Here is a 19,888-nt window from a genome sequence, read left to right as displayed (position 1 = left end):
GACTCAGACAAAAGCAGCAGCTTGAGATTCCAAATGCCAGTTATTCTGTAACATCTTTCTCACTCTAGAAGTCTGTCTTTAACACATACTTTATTGTTGCCTTACTCTGCCCTACTTTTAGATAGTTATTACATTTCCTAATTTTGACTTAGATATTACTGTGTATACACAGTTAACCCATAGCTGTGTCTCCAAAACTGATCTTTAGAGTGGAGGAGAAAAATGGAAAGACTTTCCACCACCATGACCCTACAGCCTAAGCTGGCTGAGTTCAGTGAGTGAGAGCACACTGGTTCAATGAGGGGTGCAGAAGCATGTGCTCTACATTGCAGAGATTGAATTGAATATTTGGCTGGTACCTGCTGCTGCACAGGTCACTAGTTTGACTGCCAGGCAGCACAGATTGTGCCTGGGATGGAGCTCTGGCTTCACACTCCACTCATGTGTGGATGCTGAACAGAAGAAATCAAGGACAGGCAGCTGATCAGATGCACTTAGCAAGCAGGGACTGAATAGGAACAATGGAGGCATCCAGCTTGGTTTTACAAATTATTACAGTCATTTTCTTTCAGCATTAAACCTTAACAACATCTTTTTCACTAGGGCTGCCAATCTCTCTAGCAAAATCGACAAAGGCTGAAGTTCTGACCTTCAAATATAGAGACAAATTGCTGAACATGATCCTGCTAAAGGGAATTCTCAGGTAGCTCAGCACTAATTTCAGTCTATTTGATTGACTGTCTACCACTTTACACCTTACAATAATAAACCTGTGCCATGAAAAACACAATCTCAGAACTTAAGAACACAATATCTCAAAAATATTTCCATAATTTTGGAAAAATTCAATATTTTTAAGAACAGTAACCATACAGTCCATATAAACAAATACATGGGAGAAGAAGAAGCAAAAGAGGATTGCTTCTGATTCTCCTGCAAAAGCTATTCAAGGAGGAGGAAAAAGGTGATTCAGTTCATTCCTTCTTTATGCAAAGGTGATGAATAAAGGACTTTGCTTGTATTCATCAAGTTCAGTAAAATTATATCAAGCATCATGTCCAAAAAACCAGATATTTTAAAACTACAACTCCCAGCAGCAATAATCAGGTGGTTTAAACCATAGTTTTTAAATCAATAATTTTCTTTCCCGCTCAAAAAAAAGAAAGTTTGTTTTATTTGTTAATTACACTTCTCTACACAAAGTAACCCTTGTGTCTTCCTATTAGGTTCATTCCTATCTTCAAGCACCAGTGAACCCTGCCATTCTTTGGGAACAAAAGCACCTCCAGTTCCAGCTTTCATTGGTGGTTTCTTTTTTCACTGGACAAAAGCCAGACTCAAACTGTTGGAGGGGGTGTTAGCAGACACACACAAGCCACTATTTATTTCCAGTCCTCATACAAGACACCTGATACAAGCTAAGATGAAGAGAAATGCGAGGATTCAGTGTGTAAGCATGGGAACTTGCAAGAGAGAAAGTTGGAGGCCAGGCAGAAAAGCAGGGGGAGGGTGGAAACACATCATTTTGGTTTTCAGCTCAGAGGTTCCTCTCATTTTTTCCCAGGTGAATGTGCTGCTGCTGCTACACAGAGACCTGGGCAGCTCAGGTGTTCTGGGCTTAAATCACTGATTTTTAACTAACAAATTACAGGAAAAGGACCTTCAATCAGGAGAACTGGTCGTGGCTGGTGAGCAAGTATTTCTCATTCTTAACTCTCCTTTAGTAAAGCAACGAGGTTTTGTTCACAAATGCCTTACAAGCCTAGTTATACAAAAAGACAAATGATAGATGCATAGAGATTAGCTAGCAAATGTTTGTTCTGGCAGGGAATTGAAGGAAACCTATGTGGTCTTGGCTGTCCTTTTTTAATCTGAATCAAGTAAATAATATTGGAATATGCAGCATCAAAAATATGGAATATTAAATTTAAACTGCCTCCAGTTGCAGTTCCAAATCCCTCTTAATTTTCCATAGGATAATCAAGTAATAAGCTTCAGATGATTTTACCTGTGATTTAAAGAGATTAACATTTTGATTTTTTTATTAATACATCATGAAAGACTCCTTTCTACTACAAAATTACAATGTATTTTTTCCTAGCTTTTGCATATTTTAATGTACAACTTCTTCTCCAGCCACCTGAATAGAATGAATTTCTCTAATTGAGATTGCCAGTTATTAGAAATGGAGTTTTAATTTGTTCACAAGACATTTAACTGCTAACAATGATTCTGTGATGTGAAGAGATCCATTAAAACAGTATTTTTCGTGCCTCTTCATCCTAAAATGTATGAAGCATTTTCTTTTGCCATTGCTCAAGGTTGTATTTCCATACTAACATCAATTTTAAATGCAAGTTAGAGGTTTTCTTTATCAGTACAGGCACAAATGTCTTGGGAATTTTTTTTTTTTTTTTTTTTTTTGCAAGGCAGGGGTGGAGGGTTATTGTTATTATTATTCATTTGGTTTGGGGGTTTTTTTATTCAAGTCAAAGAAATTTCTCAGTGGGGCATCCTGGTAGCTCCTCAAGCTCAACCTCTGAAAAGTGGAATCTCCAGTAAGATGACTGAGAGGTATCCTGACCTACATGCATTACACTTTTTAAACTCAGTTGAAACCATCTGATATCCACCTGAGTATCAGATCTTTAATGCCTAGAAGTGATTGTACTGGAATAAACTTCTCAATTAAAAACAATTTGGCTTTGTAATGCTTTTTATCAACTCTTGCTTTTGTTCTCTGACTTTTATCAATGTAAGAAGTTACTGAATTTCTTATCATGATCTTGGTCAGGAAGAGAATACTCAACCAGACAGAAACACAGAAGAATTGTTTTATTCAGAAGGAGTTAAGCTGAAATTCAGTGTAAAATATGAAACAAAGAATGGGAATTTTTTTAAGTAGACACTTAAAAAATTACTGCAATTTCAACATTTTGGAAGGATTGGACAATTTAAAGAGCATTATACTTGGGGCAAATTCTTGCCAATCTTCCTACTTAATTAAGAAGGATATTATGATACATCTTTTCACAAAAAAGCTCCAATGTAAAAAAGAAATAAAAATCCCATGCTGTTACGTATCACTGAAATGAAAAAACCAGGAGCAGTGTCTTGAAATTGCTGTGATCCAGTATTACAGCATTGTACTAGTTCATGAGAATCACATGAGAACAGTACCCTGCAGCCTCATTTTCACTGCTGAAAGTAGCATTGCACAGCAAAATTAAGCACTTCCAGTTTGCATTTTCCTCACAAAGGCAAGCATTTCTAGAAAAAAAACCAGAAGCGTCTCTGAAGTACAGATTGTTAGGATGCCACTAACATATTGATCTATGCTGCACCAAGTGACAAATCCATGTGACTAAAGCTGTTTCTTTGTTTCCCAGTTTCCTTGCATTGGAAGGGAAATAATGCTCCATTCTACACTGGCCTTGTCCCTCTTGCTAATTGCAGTCACTTCCAACCTTGCCATGGCAATTAAAAAGGAAAAACGAGCACCTCAGACCCTGTCAAGAGGTATTGTATGTTCACTGAATGTAGTTACCTCCTCACCTTACCATATAGACAACAAATATGTTTATTTTGAATGTGCATTTATAGAATGCACACACATATATATTTATAAAACATACATAGAATACACATATAGACTTACTGAGGTGTGTTTTCTTTAGTGTTAAGTAATGCTGTAATTAATATATGTTCTCATTCCAGATAATTTGACCCCATCAGTTTATTAAGCATATGACTGAGGGCCTCATGTAACCTGTATATTTTATATAATTCATAGTGATCTAACAGAAGCAAATAACCTAAACTGAGTCTCTTAAATCAAGATGTACGTGTAGGACTGTCAGTGAAAAAATATTCTTTGACAGACCCATTTGAAATATGTATTCTTATTGTAACCTACCATAACATAAGTTGCTATGGAACACATTTTCTACAGACTCATTTTTGTACACACAACAGTTTGAACCACTGGTGGGGTTTCCTGCATTACTTTTTTTTGCTTTTCATCAGATATCCACTGCAAAGCATAACTGTGTGTAATTCACTTCCCTATGGTGCATAATTTTCAACTTGGATATTAAATAAAGACCTTGTTTTAATTTATTTATATCTAATCAATCCTTAGAAATACAAGCAGAAAAATAGCTTAGCAAGCTCTTTTTCCCTTCCCCATCTTTCTCCTCCTTTTGGGACTATTCAACAACAACAAAAAAATCCCTTCATCTCTCTTCCTAACCTCTTCTGCAGGCCATGTAATGCCTGCAGATCCCACAGGATCTGAGTTTTTCCTATCCTAGCAAAATTGCACATCTCTCAGACATTCATCTGAGCCTAATTGCTCAGAGATCATTTGACAAAATCATGCACCACCTGGACTAGCCTAAGAGAAATTTCAAAACACTTTTTGCAAGCAGTGTCCCTGGGGAAAGGTTATTATCAATCTGGGATCTGTTGCTTAGTTTGCCTAGATCAGGATTTATTTTTTCCCAGTAAGCCTAAATGGACAAAAAAGATAACAAAATATTTTACATTATGTCAGATTTGGAAAAAAGCAAAGCAAAACAAACCAAAAAAAACCAGCAAGCAAACTACAAAGTACTCACAGAAAACAGATATAACTTTTCTATTTCAGGTCTATCGGGATGCCTTGAGCACTTTCCCTGTAATTTTCACAGACCATGGGAAAATGCTTAAATGTGCTGCAAAATGCCCCAGATTGCTGACTCCTGTGTGCAGTTACCTGCATCAGGAGCTGCCAGCAGCCAGGGTTGGGAAGGCACTGGTCAGCATGCCAGAGTCCCACCATCACCCAGACAGACCTGTGTACTGAAACAAGACATGATCTACAAGCATCACAAGCAATTGTCCTGTGAGAAATCCAACAGCAAATCTGGGCTGGGCAAAGCACTGTCCAGACAGCACAGAAGAAACAGAGCTTTAACCTGGTCCAGGTCCAGAAACTGTTCTACAATTCCCATGAGAATTGTAGAGCAATTCCCATGAATGGAGCCACACTGCCTAGGATACAGGGATCTACTATGCAAGGGCTGGCATCCTTGGGAGCAGAAGGCATAAAACCAAGAAGACCATTTGATTTTTGAGATCTGTATGTCCCCAGCTATGGATGAGCTATGGAGCTGATGTTTGTTAGGATTTCATTTCAGTGGAGATTTTTATTTAACAGCCATTCCTTTACTGACTTCTTAATTAAATGAAGGGCTTGCAACTTCAGGGATTAAAGTTACTTTGGAGTTAAGTGTACATTCCAAGACTGTTCTAATGGTATTCATATTAAAGCTGATCTTATTTGAGCTGCCACATTTTATTTTTCTCTTATTATATGCCAGCTTCTCTTTAAGTCCCAGGGTCTACATGAAATACTGGGCAGACAATATGAAGAGAGAAAGGACTAGGGTGCTGATTTAGGGACCTCTGAGCATTTAGAAAGATAAGATAACTTAAAGTCTGTCAAAGGACTTGAAGTGGATATGCAACCAGATGATATTTTTTGGGCGGGGTTGGGTTGTTTGGTTGAGGTTTTTTAACCTTTTAGTGTGTCTATCAGGAGATGTGAAATTAACATATCCACAATGTTAGAGAACTGTCAACTAAAAACCCCAAATCTTATTTGCATACAAAAGTTAATGCACAAAAACAAAAAAGAAAAAAGATAAAAAAGTATTTGTTATGAGTTACTTGCCTGGCCAGCAGCTAGTCCTTTTGCTTTATTTCTAGGGTGGGGAGATGAAATTACATGGGTACAAACTTATGAAGAAGGGCTTTATCAAGCAAAGAAAAGGTAAGAGATTAAAAAGTAGCATGAAGACAAAGTTGTTACTTGGTCTTGCCAGAATACACAATAATGAGAGGGAGCAAAGAAACACCATGAGAGCTGATCTGCAGACCACCCAGTTAAATAAAACAGACTCTGTCTATAAACAAAAGGACTTCTAGGACTCATGACTCTGAAGTAACATAATGTAATGCTGTCATTTCTTTGCCACAAAAGAGATGTTGTCATTTAAATTATCAATCATAAATAGATACCATAATTTTTTAACTACATCTATTGTGTTTTAATATCATGTACTTCTGATTACTTCCTTGAAATCTGTTACATGTACTCTTGCATGGTGATCTACTGCCTTTGATGTTTCCCCCAACACTTTCTTAGTTGGAATATGTTCATGATATATTTTCTCACTATCTTGATAGAAATGGAAGTTCTAAGCTGTCTTCTCTGAGACTCAGCTGCAAATATATTTGAGAATTCATAACAATATTTATTTAAATATCTTTTACAGTTCATTGTAGATCATAATAGTGTAGCATGAGCTATTGCTCAATTGAAGGCAAATTTTATGTAAAACAAAAGACAACTAATTTCATGTACCCTGTGTGAAAATGGTTAGAAATTGACAACTCCTGATATTGAAAGCAGACCCAGCATTAATAACCCACCTGCTGAACTGTAAATATTGTTTAAAAAATATGGGAGGAAATGCACAGAATTTGTTTATGTTTTGACATCCAAAATATAAAATTTTAACACTTTATCAAACTATTTACAGAAGATAAGTAACATCCCATATAGCTGTTCAAGAAATCTTAAAACACAAGAAACTTCTCATGGAAAGTATTTGATGATAAACCCAATATTACCAAATCTATTTTATTCTAATTCATGTACATAATTTTTATTCTCTTAACCCTGGAGAAATTCACACCTAAGCAACATTAAATACTATTCAACCTGATTATTTACTACCTGGGAATGAAATTATGGTGGATCTGTTGTTTCTTTCTTCCAAAATTTCTTACTATAGACAGCCTATCTAGACATAGAAACTCTGTTTCTCTATTTCTTTCTTTTATGAAGAGCTTATGCTCTTTTCCGTCGCTCAGAAATTTCTATAATATTTTACAGAATGTTTATATGGTTTTACTGTGGGTTAACATAAGATTAAATGCAATTTGCCTTTTTCAGTCAGCTAGTAAAATCATCCATCTGAATACATGTCAAATGACCTAACTACATCTTTTATTATTATTAATAAAGTAACAAGCCACTGATGGTAATTCATCATTTGGAAGACTGTCAATACTGCCAAGGTAATTTTGATTTTTTGTGTGTTAAAATCTTGTGAATATTTTTATAAGAAACTGAACCTATCTATATATTAACATTACACTTACTGAAAATTATTCAGAAAAACAGGTAAATGAAAAGTGAAAAATTTATTACCATTATTTACAAAAACTCCACTATGAAACTACGCAATAATGAACATGAAAAATTCTCACTGCTGCTGTACTGCTATCCCAAATGCAGCACTCAGTTTAAATTAAGAGGCACAGATTGGCTACTGACTCATTGAACAGAATTAATATTGTTTAGCTCTCCTGAAATGGTAACTAAAGAAGGAAGCAAGGACAGGGCTGCTGAAATTGATCTAACAAGAATTTTCTGAGAATAATGCACTTTTGTCAAACCAAGACATGGTATCCATTGAGACAACAGGCTTCATAAATAACAGAAGAGAGCTTCCATTTTCATAGCCAGAGGTTGCCCTGCCACAGGCCAAAAAGCCCCCAAAAGCAGAGATAGAGGCCTGAAGTGTCTCCTCAGGAATGTGAATCAGCAGAGACAGGAACAATGTGGCCCAGTCTCTGGCCAGTGTGGTGCCCAAGCACAGATGGAAAGGCAGCGTTTGAGATGGATTTCAAAGTGATCCTGTCTTTTCTAGCACTGAAGAAAGCTTTCGCAGAAAATGAAGAAATACAGGAAATGGCCCAAAATAACTTCATTATGCTGAACCTCATGGTATGAAGGGTTTGGGGCAATTTGACTGTATCATTTCATGGTCTGTGTTTTCTCTTTCTTTGCCTTGTGTTTTATGTCATTTTAGATAATTTATCTGACATTTTAGTTATTTAAGTAGAGGCAATTGTGCATGTGTATCCACACACGAGTAGTACCTATCTGGTTTTGTCTTCTGGTAAAAGGTAATTCACAGGTGGTACTATTTCAGCAAAATTTACAGAAACATTTTAACAACTAGCCTTAATTTTTATACCAGCATGAAACCACAGATAAAAACCTGTCACCTGATGGACAATATGTGCCTCGAATCATGTTTGTAGGTATGTAAAATATTTATGTATCATTGAAGTTGTTATATCTGAATTATGCCACTGTTGACCTGTGGGGACATCAAAGTGATTCATTTTGCCAAAAGAAAATCTCTCTGCCTCTGTTGTATACTTTGACTCTTGTAAACTTCCTCAGATTACAGATATATCCTGGAGGGTACTAATTTGGGCTTCAGAGCAGGACGTTTAAAACTTTGTTATTATCTGAGTTTTTGCTCTCCGTGCTTCTTTCTAGTGCTGTTACAAGACAAAGTTTAATAAAAGAAGTCTAATATCTGACTGAATGTAGATGGCTGTAAAGTGGACATTACCACAGAATAAATCAATAGTCAGTGGCATCTAAGGATTTATCCCATTTTAAAGCTGACTTCTGGAATGTACCAAATTAATTATGCCCCAGAGTGCCTGTTCCTTCTCACTCGCTGTACAGGGAGCCTGGAGTGACTCCGTGATGGCACATTCAGAGTCCAGCCCACACTCAGACAAAGAGCAGTGTAGTTTCAGCAATTGGTAAATTAATAATAAACTTGGAAGGGTAACTGAGAGAAGAGATGTTCTCAACAACTTATTTCCACTCTGGGAACATTAGTAATCAGAAGATTTTCATTCTGAAGGGTCTATATATTGCCATAGATAGGCATGGCCCCCACTTTGCGTGCATCCGATTAGATTAACTTCTTCTGTTGTAAACTCAGAACGTGTAAAACAGGATATTTTTCTTTAAATATGAATGTGTAACCTAGCACTTAAAAATAGCTGTGTACTATAAAAATGAGCATTAGCTTTTGTTCAGGATTTCTCCAAGTAAAGAGCAGTTGTTTGGAACAGAGCGTAATGGCCTCGTAATTGCTGCACTGATGGAATCAGAAGCAGGGCTGCCAAAGTAATGCCACACCATCACCCTCAGCTGCTGTGGGAATGGAAGGCAGTGTTTGACCCAAACCCTTTTTCAGACCCATCTCTCACGGTAAGAGCTGATATCACAGGAAGATACTCCAACCGGCTGTACACGTACGAGCCGCAGGACATGATGTTCCGTAAGTGCCCCTTTGCCCTTTGTATTTCACACTGTAAGCAGCCAGATAGCCCCATCCTGATCACTTGTGCTTGAGAATCCATTAGGATCTCAAAGTAAAGAATAAATTCCTTGTGAGAGCATTTGCAATAAATTATAATGGTCTAACCTGTTCTAGCAAACAAACATGCATTGTCCCGTTGAATTTACTGGGACTATTCAAGTAAGAAGAATTGAAAGATCAAGGGTGAGAACCTTCAGGATCAAGATCTGAGCAGTTTTATGGAGAATGGTGAAAGTCACTCAAAAGTATCTGACTGTACAATGTAAACAGCCAGTGGTGGGAGGGAATCAGTAAAGAAATGCAGGTGGTTGTGTCCATACCCCTAACAGCCATATATCAGAAAGGAATGTGATTTTTCAGGTTGAGCCAGTTCTTACTCTATGCCATCTATTTGACACCAATGCAGTATCTCACCACAAATACACACTTCACATCTGATTACCAGCTTGCTGTTGAGAAATGGGGAGTTGAAAGGATTCTTGTCAAATCCCTTAAGTTAAACATTTTGATTAATGAAATTTTTTACTTTCTGTCTTAGTATCAATCGCTAAAATAAAATGTGTGACCATAATCAATTTCATTGTGAATAATTTACTAAATCTAACTAGGTGGGGTTTTTTTAATTGTACAAATGTACTTCTAATACATTTTCACAGTTCTTTTTTATTTTCTTTCAGTAATAGAGAACATGAAGAAAGCACTACGCCTCATTCAGACAGAACTGTAACCAGTAACAGTGAAATGACCAGAACCTCTACGAGGTGAAGCTGCACCTCTCTGACTCTACTTGCAAGATGAACTTTTACAAAGCAGATTTGGTATATCAGATTTCATAAGAAATGTTTATGTGCAACTTGGAGAACAAAAATAAAAGACTAAAGCACCCATTTGGAAAACATGAGGAGAAATATATTAAACACTTTGCAATTAATTATCTAAATAACTGAAAACTATGTTTTTAAGTGCAGCAAATTCAAGCTGTACTTTAGCAACCAATTATGACTCACTTAGGTGAGTTATGACTTCTGAAGAGGAGTTATAAACACCCTTTTTGATGACTATTTGCAATTTATTACATGAGTTAATATCTGCATCTTGCCTCCTCATTTTAACTTTTATTGCAAGAAGCTTATTAATTGTTAGTGTACCCCTGCTTTATACAGTCATTTTTCATTAAAGGAAAAGAAACTTTGTTGTCAAAGCAGACCAGAAAGCTCATACTATAAATTTTGGAATAAATTTTCCTAGGGGGAAAAAACACCAAAACAAACCCACAAAAACAAACAAATAAATAAACAAATAAACAAAACCACCCCACAACAACTGAGTTCTGGGCTTAGCTTTCCTTTGTATAATCCTTTAATTTTTGTTGTGGTAGCTGAAAATGGAAGAGACTGAGTATGCAGTCTCAGTGAGGTGATAATAATCAAAAGGCAGCTACATGTTTTGCTGCAATAAAGATACGATGAAGCAAGAGAGATGGAAGGAGATAGACCCAGAGCTCCAAACCTGAGGCTAAGTGATGTTTGTGAATTCTGGCATGAGAAAAATGAGGAGGTCTATCCTAGCTCTTGGCATTTAAATGTCCTTTCAGTCATGGGAAGCTCATCCCAGGCCATTCCCTCTTTTTCTGCAGCATTCCGCCATAAATTTGGCAGCTTATTGAGGGAATCTGGACATAGAAAATCTTGGCAAAATTTTCACAGGATTACTGTATGCAAGGGCGGACACCTGTTTTCAGTAAAAATCTAAAGTCAGTTGAAATGGTTTACTATCCCAGCCATGTGGGTTTTTGTTAGGGCAAAATAGTCAGCAATTCAGTTGCAGCAGGAGCATGTATGTTATGTTACATGTAAGGAGCTGTGTCATTTTTTTGTGCCACTTGTGTTTGCTTGATGCTGCCTCTGCACCCCAAAGATCCCTGCAGGAAAGCTTTGCTAATTCACAATACCTAGGATTAATATGTCATGAGTGAGTTACATTGCATATATCCATATGTTCATAACTATGTAAAATTTGAATATAAGCATATATTCAACAGAGTAGAGATTAATGACCTGTACACGAAGAAAAAAAAACTTATTTCAGTAATTAGAAATGTATTGTCTTTACAATCAGCATGATCTTTTTAACCTATGGGAAAAATGCTAGAAGTAAAATTAAACTGCAAATCTCATTCCTTTGATTTGTGCTGACCTCTACTCATTTATATCTTTATCTGCTCCAGATTTGGCAAGATATCCCTGTGTGTGGTCATATCCTCTTTCGAGCATGCCAGAGATATTCTGGAGAAAGGAATGCAAACTAGCTGCCAGAGATGACCCAGGGTAGCCACGGCAGCCATTCATCTTCCTTTTCTCCGGGCTAAACAACCCCAGTACCCTCAGCGACTCCTCATGGAGCTCCTCATGGTGCTCCAGACCCTCCACCAGCTCCATTGCCCTTCCCTGGACACGCTCCTGCCTTATTGGCCTTCCCCCAACCCTTACCCATAAACATCAACCCTGCCATCACCATCACCAAGCTCTAGGCCATCCAAACTCCCCAACATACAGGGCCACCCCTTCCTTGCCTGTCCCACTGGAAGAGTTTAGAGCCATCCAGTGCAGCACTCCAGTTGTGCCAGTCAGCCCACCATGTTTCCATGATGGCAACCTACACCAGTTTTCCTGATTCCCAGTGGCTTCCAGTTCCTTCTGTTTGTTGCCCATGTTGTGTGCATTGTGTAGATGTGCTTCAGCTGGGCTATTGATCCTAGCACCATTTTGAGGGGAGAAGCCCTAATTCCTACATGACCATTCCCAGGTACTCTGTGGTTTCTAATATCAATAACTCTTGTGTCTCTGCTGCCACATGGCTCTATCCCCCACCTCCACTGAGAGAACAGACCAAAGGACCTCACCAGCACACTGTCCCTCAAACATTTGTGTGACACTACCAGACTTAACTCCACGGAGCCTGCTTTTATCCCCTTCCCTCTTCAAATCCAGTTTAAAGTTCTTGATTCCTTTAGTGGATCCATTCATAAGCAAAGATGGCTGTCAAGAATGCACAAAGGTGGAATCCCAAAAGATTTGTACAGGACCACAGTCCAGATCTTGCTTGATCTCAGGAAAGCTTAACTTCATAATCTCACCTCAGTGCTGTAAATGGAAATAAATGGTAGAATAACCAGTTATTGAAATTGTGAAAGAAACAAGTAATTCAAACCTTAGTCCTGGAAGACTACTGTTCTTCTGCTCTTTTTTGGCATTTGATATTGAGTCAGCAGACTCAAGGAAACAAACAATGTAAATTAAACAAAATAAATAACCAAATCATCAGAACAAAGCAATGATCACTGACTCAATTGTCAGACAAAAGCTAGCCTTCAATTTACAATGCAGTGAATGTTATTTTAACATTTGAAGCAAATCCAGATTCATTTCCAAAGGTATTATTGATAATGATTGCATCTGTAACCTTGAATAGTATTTGCTGCTGTGGAACTTTGTAACAGTTTTCACAAACCACTCATTCAAGCAGAGAGTAGCCAATTTCTAGAGATGCCACAGGCACATGAATTATGCTGTGTCAGATGAAATCTCTTTGCAAAGTCAGTAAAGAGGATTTCACCCTCTTCTTTCCCTTCTCAAATCCCCATAAGTACCATGCTGAAATCTGTTCCCAGCCACAGCCTTCAGAAATGGGACTGAATCTTTGATATTCTTAAAGACTCAGATCAAGTCCTTTTGGTGGAGCTAGATATTCAGGTAAAAGACACCCTGCATGTATATATTTTTTATTCACAACTTAGTTCAACAGTTATCCCTAATTTTAGAGCTGTTACTACATTTCTGCCTTCTCTTTGAAGACTCTTTTGCCAGGTAATATTTCGGCTGATGGAACAGAAACTCAGATCTCAGATTAAAGTCTCATTGCTCTGAGATAAGAGAGTAAGTCTGTAACCTGTTCAATAACAGACTTAACATGATTCTTTCTCCTCTTTTCCTCTGAAATGACTGGCATGATAGTCTGCTCCCTCTTTTATTCCCTGCTTTTCTGTTTGCACACCACACAAATTTATTCACAATATTAGTAGGCAGATTTTTGTTTATACTCTTTGCTTTCCACTTTCTTAAGAAAAGAGTTGGAAACTGTTCCTTTTGTTCCTTGGTTATCTGGAACTAAACCAACCAGGTTAGAGTTGAAGGAAGAGAATAAAAGGCTGAAAATGTAAACATGAGAGCAGAAGTTATTTTACACAGAATAAATTCATTCACAGAAAAAGGACCAATAGATGAGAAAACCTATCTGTGTAGACTGTGTGCTTTTACAGAACTCATAACCTGTATTCTCTATGTTTAGGTGTTAGCATTCACATGGGCATAATGCAGTATCACCTGTAGAAATCCATGTTTTATACAAAAAGATTTCTCTGAGTTTTGCCTTTGGTATGAACACAGAATATTCTGGGAAGAAAAAATTACTGCCACCTGCTCACATATCCGTCTCTGCTTTACTGTCTGGACTTATCTGGTGTAATCAGACCAAGAGTAGACAAACAAACGTGGACTTAACGTCAGCGAGGTGAGGCTCAGGAATCTGAGAAGTGACAGAACAGGATCCTCCCCTGTGTATCCGCCTCAGCGCAGAAAGGCGTTCCCTTTTCCAGGCAGATGGCTGATCCATTGGTCTGTGAGGCTAAAACATTTTCCCATGTGCAAATATTTGCACCTGACCAGAACAAAAGAAAAGGCACCATACCTTTGTGTACTGTGGAGGTGAGAGACTGTGGGACACCTCAGCACTTAAAATGCAAAAGTAACTTGATCTTGCAGAATAAGACTGATAAAATTAGGCTTGTTTCATGTACTACTCGTGTTCTCGCCAAAGGCTGACACAGAGAAATTTCCAAATGCTGAGGTGTCCTCCACAGGATCAACCAAGTCACTGACTGCTTCCTTTTGTTTGTTCCTTTTTTCAAATGGATGTAGAGATCTACAGTGCAAGTCAAAAGGAAATTAATAGTCTCCACGGCAATTAAAAAGTCCAAAACCACTGAATATAAGGGGAAAAATATTTACTTTTTCACCAGAAAATCTACAGAATTTGCAGTCTATCTATTAATTCCTTTTCCTTTCTCCTTAAGACATCTGTGCAATTCATCGCTTCCATCTTTGGTTGCTACCATGTATTGTAAATAACTGATCCCTTCATCACAAAAAGTGCATCTATTTCAGCAAACTGTTTTCTTTTATGAGGTATCAGATATTTGCTGATCCCTTTAGAATCAGAGAAGACACACAATAACTACTGCTTCCCCTATTTTTGTGTAATTAGACAAAAACCTAAATAAGCAGAATCATCTTTTAGTTCACACTGCCATATCAAGAACTGCATTTTGAAACTTTCCAATAATGCCAGCTCCATCAGACATTCATCAAGTCACCCTTTGTACACCTCTAAGTCTGACCTGTGAGAAAGAGAAAAGATGCTATACACAATAAGTTTTCAAGTTTATAAGACTCAAAAGACAACACTCCACATGGAGTGTGCTGGTGCTTAGACTGTGTTATTATTTTAGGAAAGAGCTTAAAACAGCTTTAAAAAGATCTGTGTCTTCTGTTACCTTTCTGAGGTATCCCTCGTTACTCCTTACCACACCCTGGCTACGTGTCCCCAGGTGATTGTTTGTAAAGGGCTGGCACACAAGAACCCACCCTGCTATTTAGCACTCAGCCAGCTGCAGAGAGACAAGTGCACGGATGTATAAAAATCACCAGCCTCATTGCTTATGTTCACATGCAGGGAAGAGAGCAGTGACTGCCTGGAGGAGAAGCTACACCCCATGGTGAGGAATATTGCATAGGATGGAGAGAAAAGTCCAGGAGTCCTTTGCTGTGCTAAGGGATTTTTTTGCTTCAAGCCTACAAGTAGTGGGGGCTGTGATTTTACACAGCTCTTGAGCATTTTTATCAGAGCATAAGAGCAGCAGAAGGGCATGCATCTTCCAGACCTTCACTGTTTCCCTTGGAAGACAGCTCTACAACACATATATCAAATTATTATGTTATTCTCAATATTATTTGTATTCACAAACATTTTCGTATATGCATTCCTACTGAGGAGCATTCTTGCCCTAATTGAAAAAATATCTCTCCATGGCTTCAATGGCTTAGTTCTCAGTAAGTTGTGTACTCTCGACCTTGACAATTAAAAAAAAAAATCCCGAATTCCATAATGAATTCCCAAAAAGGAATTCAAAGATGCAGAGTAATAGTTGCCCTGGACCTGGAGATTAAATCTTTCCTTCCTTGGAAAAACACCCTTTTTTATTTACTGACCAAACAAATTAATACAGAGGGAGTCATAGTCCAGTAAAAATGTATTATGGGCCGTCCTGCATTCTTGGACTCAAGATATGAGATGCAGAACAACTCCATTAAAGAGAAATAAACCTTTAGCATTTTAGTAGTTGTTTATAAAAGCCAAGGAACAACTCTGTGGATATCTCACAGAGAATTTTAAATGAATAAGCATTATTTCATATGCTATTTCTAGAAGGCAACAGTGGAAGTGTGAACCTGTCTGAAGTTTTTATGTGGCAGCCACTTTATTCACACCATCAAGAATGACCACTGGGGATGCCTTCAGGCTGCCTTTCCTGACCAAGTGTGCTGGCTGCACAGATGGTGAGCTGGGCTGTACAGCCCTAGGTACAGCCACAGGGCATCTCTGGGGCACAAAGCACCAAACACCTTAAGCACTAGGCAAAGCTGTATCCACAGGCAGCTGTGCTGCCTGGAGGTGTCCTGCCATATGGAGGCAGCATTAAAGAGACTGACAGATCCTTTGGTTATTTACCCTGAAGTGAGTTGCAGGAGCTAAGGATGTTGAGCTTTCCATATTTTTATAGAGAAGGAATGAAAACACAAGCAGGTTAAGATCACACCAAAAGCATGTGGCAGGTCAAGGAACTGAGGGTGCCTTTAGCTAGCTAGTATTAATGGAAAAAAGCACCAACTAAAAAATGCAAAAAAAGCACTGCCTCTTTCTGACTGTGGAATCTGTTCTATCAGTCATTTCAGTTCCTGAAATTAAGGGAGAAAAGGCATTTTGCTAAGACAAATGAAAGAAAGCATCCACAATTTTGTAACCAACACATAAACCACAAAAGCTTTCCTTCCTGCACTGAAACAAATCAAAGGATACGTGTCCTTTGAGAGGATGACTCACCAAGAAAGCTAAAGAAAACTCTTCCTGCTATATAGCTTCATAACATGGTCTACTGAGCCATAAACCTAGAAGAAACAATGTATTTGAGAAAGAGTGAATTCCCGAAATACCTTTGGTAAACATAATTCCATAGTTCTATCTACAGTGCTAGAGGCTTTTTTAGTAGCTACCCTGTCTCCAGGTAAAGCTGAAATTCATTTAAAGAAGAAACTGTGGTTCCAAGTCTGACAACAGCAAGATTGCCAGTGCCTGTAAATACTTTGGCATTACACTAGATGTATATTTTAGTCATGTAGACTCAATATGTTTGTGGCAGTATGCTGATAAATCATGGAAATATTCAAATTACATAGGGACTATAGGGGCAAGTTACCAAAAACATGTCAGGCTCATAGCCACATTTTGAAACAGCAAAGTTGAAAAACAAGAAAAATCTCCCATAAATATAATTATAATAATTTAAAACAGTGCAGAGAAAAATAAAAATCTTATCTATTTTATATATTATATATTTGTATACACAATTTGTGAAGGTATTGGCTATGCTTGCTAAATCAGGAATAAAAAATATACTTTTAGAAGTATTTCACTTATGAAACTGTAGATTGCTTTGCATGCTGATACAGGGGTGGTGGGGGGACAGGTGGCAGGATCATTCCCATCCCCTTTATGGGTAACCAACACAACTGGGTGCCTCTCTATACTGCCTGTCCACAGACTCATATGGCAGGGGGAGCAAATGGGAGGAATGAGAAATTTACATGCAGTTGGTGGATTTACTGGGACTCTAATGGAAGTGTTCAAGGCTAGCTTGGATGGGGCCCTGGGCAACCTCGTCCAGGGGAAGGTGTCCCTGACCATGGAAGGGGGCTTGGAAATAGATGATCTTTAAGGTGCCTCCCAACCCAAACAATTCTCTGATTCCATGGAGTGAGGACAGAACTCAGTCCCAAGAGCAGCACATATTGCTGACATGAACACATTTTCCCTTTTTGGCCATTATGCTCCTGTCATGGTACTTGGGGTGAGTGATTACTGCACAAGTAAAATGCACTGCTCCTACTCAACAATCATGGCTCTGCTTGATGAAGGGAAGCAATGGCAGCTGTCATCATTGTTCTCCTTGGTTCATTCTGACACATGATTAAAGACTAATCATGATCCCTTGATTGTTATGAGTTTATCTGAAGCTTAACTAGTAGGTAACTGCTAGTTAACCTTGTACAAATTAAAGGGAGAAACTTATGTTTCAGGGGCAGAGTATCCACTACAGCCTAAGGCAGGTGGCAGGAGAAATAAAGGCTTGGCACTGTATCTACCAAATATGAAGCTAACTTCTCTTTGGAGAACAAAAATTGCCTCAGAGCAGAGCCTTGGCCTTCAGTGTGCAGCTTGTTATTGAGTCCTGAAGTTCCCTTACAGGTTATTTTCTCTTATTTTGGGAGTGTTGCTCCAAAATCAGATAAACTGTTCACATGAAGTGCTTTGGTTTGAACAGAATTTGAACTGAATTCCCTACTGATACCTGAAGGGGAGTATGCACAATCACTTCCTGTGATTTACCTACGCATCAAGTGTAGTATTTCATGCAATGCTAGACAACATGGAACAAGTTGTCTCTCCTTTATTAGGTAGTATTTTTAATGACTGATTTTATTACCTACAAGATGGATATAGACTTACTGTATGAAACATCAAACATATTGCCAGCGTGTTTCTACAGCTACACTGTGAGTAGTTATAATCTCTTGTTATAAAAAGCTTGATATAGAAAGGCTGCCTCCTCCTGGCATATGTTGGTTCTAATCACTTCTTCATGCACCTCTTCAGGCAACAAAAACCATCTCTAATTATCCTCAAAGTTACCAAGGCACTTACTGTGTGGTCATTACAGAAAATTTTCAAACTCTTCTCCTGTATAAGTTAGACTTAGTGAAACCAGAGTAGAATGGCAGATAGAAATTAACTTGTTTAACAGAGAAAGGACAGCTTTTACACAGTTGAAGCGACAATGCTAGGCAAGAGTAGAATGAAACACAGATTTCTGTGCCAATTTTAGGTGCAAACTGATGAGTGATATATAAGTGATAACTTATATAAGCAACTTATATAAATGTAGCCATTCTACACATTAAACTTGAAAAATGTATTCTCTTTCTCTAGCTGTGTTATTTCCTTTTCTTGTTGACAAGACCACTTATACCATATGGACCTAAAATTCATCTTTATGCTTCAACTAATTATTTGGACATGACAGCAAAAGGGACTATAGGTGGGAATGTAATTTAACACCCCATGCTACTAAACCATGAGTTAATTTATTGCAAAACATTGCATACTAGGGAACATAACAGTGATACACTTCTTTAATTTGGTTTTAAAATGTGTATCATGCATCATACATGCATCTCAATTCTCCTGGTCGTGTTACCTTGTCAGCACAAAATGTTTCTCCTCCTTTGATTTAAGAGGAAAAACATGAAAGAAGGCAATGTCAAAATAAAGACTGAATTTGGAAGACAGTAGAGAAAGAAAAGATAAACTATTCGCTGAAAAATTCCTCTGTATATCTTAAATGATATTTTCCTGAACTTGAGCCAGAATGAAGCCAAAAACTAAAGCCTTGAGGCTGTCATTCTCTAGGGAAAAAGCATAAGTCAGCTGTCAGTGGCTGCCTGGGGAAGGGAGGGTCATCCCTGACAGGTATTTAAGACAAATATTGCTAACATACAGTCTTGTCCTACTCAGCAGAAGATGGAGTGACACAGGCTGTAAAGAACAACAGTGCAAAATGTGCCTTTCTAGGCTCTTTTCTCCAGGGAAGAAAAAAAAAAAATGCATCAAAGAGGAGCTGGTCTGAGCTACTTTAATCTGCCATTTCCCAGCATGGATTTCCTAGGGAAGTAGCTCTGGAATCTTGCCTCCTCATTTACAGGGATTACACATTGCCCTCTCTCTCTTTCATATCTCCAGGCCATGCAGCTTCCTTGTGTAGGCAGTTTGTGCCTATGTCCTGGTCCTTCCTGGAAGGAAGAAGGAAAGGGATTGTGGGCACGACCATATAATCTAAGTAATATTCATAAATCAAAGGAATTTTCACAATCAGAGAAAAACTATTATAATTAAAATAATTACTTTTATAAAACTAAAGGTATTATAGGGGGTTTTTTTTCACCAAAACAGCACTTTGTGCTTTTCTTAAATATAAATTCAATTGCACAAAATAACCCAGAAACAGGCATGTATCCATGACAGCAAACTTCCAGATCCTGCATGGAATTTTGATTGTTGCTCAACATTACTTTGTCATTGGTTTATTATATCACTGATTCTATTTACCTTCATTTAGAGATCCCTCTTTCTGAAACACCTGTGAGAACAGAAGTGAGCCAAGCCCTTCACAATGCAGATATTCACCACGG

General features: G+C 38.0%; 1 protein-coding gene across 1 annotated transcript; it reads left to right on the top strand.

Annotated features, from left to right (window-relative positions):
• Window positions 1-1,564: 1,564 nt before the first annotated feature.
• Window positions 1,565-11,302, top strand: AGR3 (anterior gradient 3, protein disulphide isomerase family member). Its single transcript, XM_071429124.1, has 8 exons — window positions 1,565-1,688; window positions 3,390-3,519; window positions 5,752-5,815; window positions 7,076-7,128; window positions 7,764-7,840; window positions 8,097-8,160; window positions 9,123-9,206; window positions 9,926-11,302. The coding sequence occupies exons 2-8, from the start codon at window positions 3,414-3,416 to the stop codon at window positions 9,973-9,975; spliced, it is 498 nt and encodes a 165-aa protein (XP_071285225.1). The 5' UTR covers window positions 1,565-1,688; window positions 3,390-3,413; the 3' UTR covers window positions 9,976-11,302.
• The last annotated feature ends 8,586 nt before the right edge of the window (window positions 11,303-19,888 follow it).

This window comes from Agelaius tricolor, unplaced genomic scaffold (assembly GCF_023055355.1).
Source record: "Agelaius tricolor isolate 1412-34295 unplaced genomic scaffold, bAgeTri1.0.p SCAF_6, whole genome shotgun sequence".
In the NCBI taxonomy this organism is placed as follows: Eukaryota; Metazoa; Chordata; class Aves; order Passeriformes; family Icteridae; genus Agelaius; species Agelaius tricolor.
The sequence above is the reverse complement of the archived record's forward strand: the minus strand, read 5'-3'. Positions and strand labels throughout refer to the sequence as shown.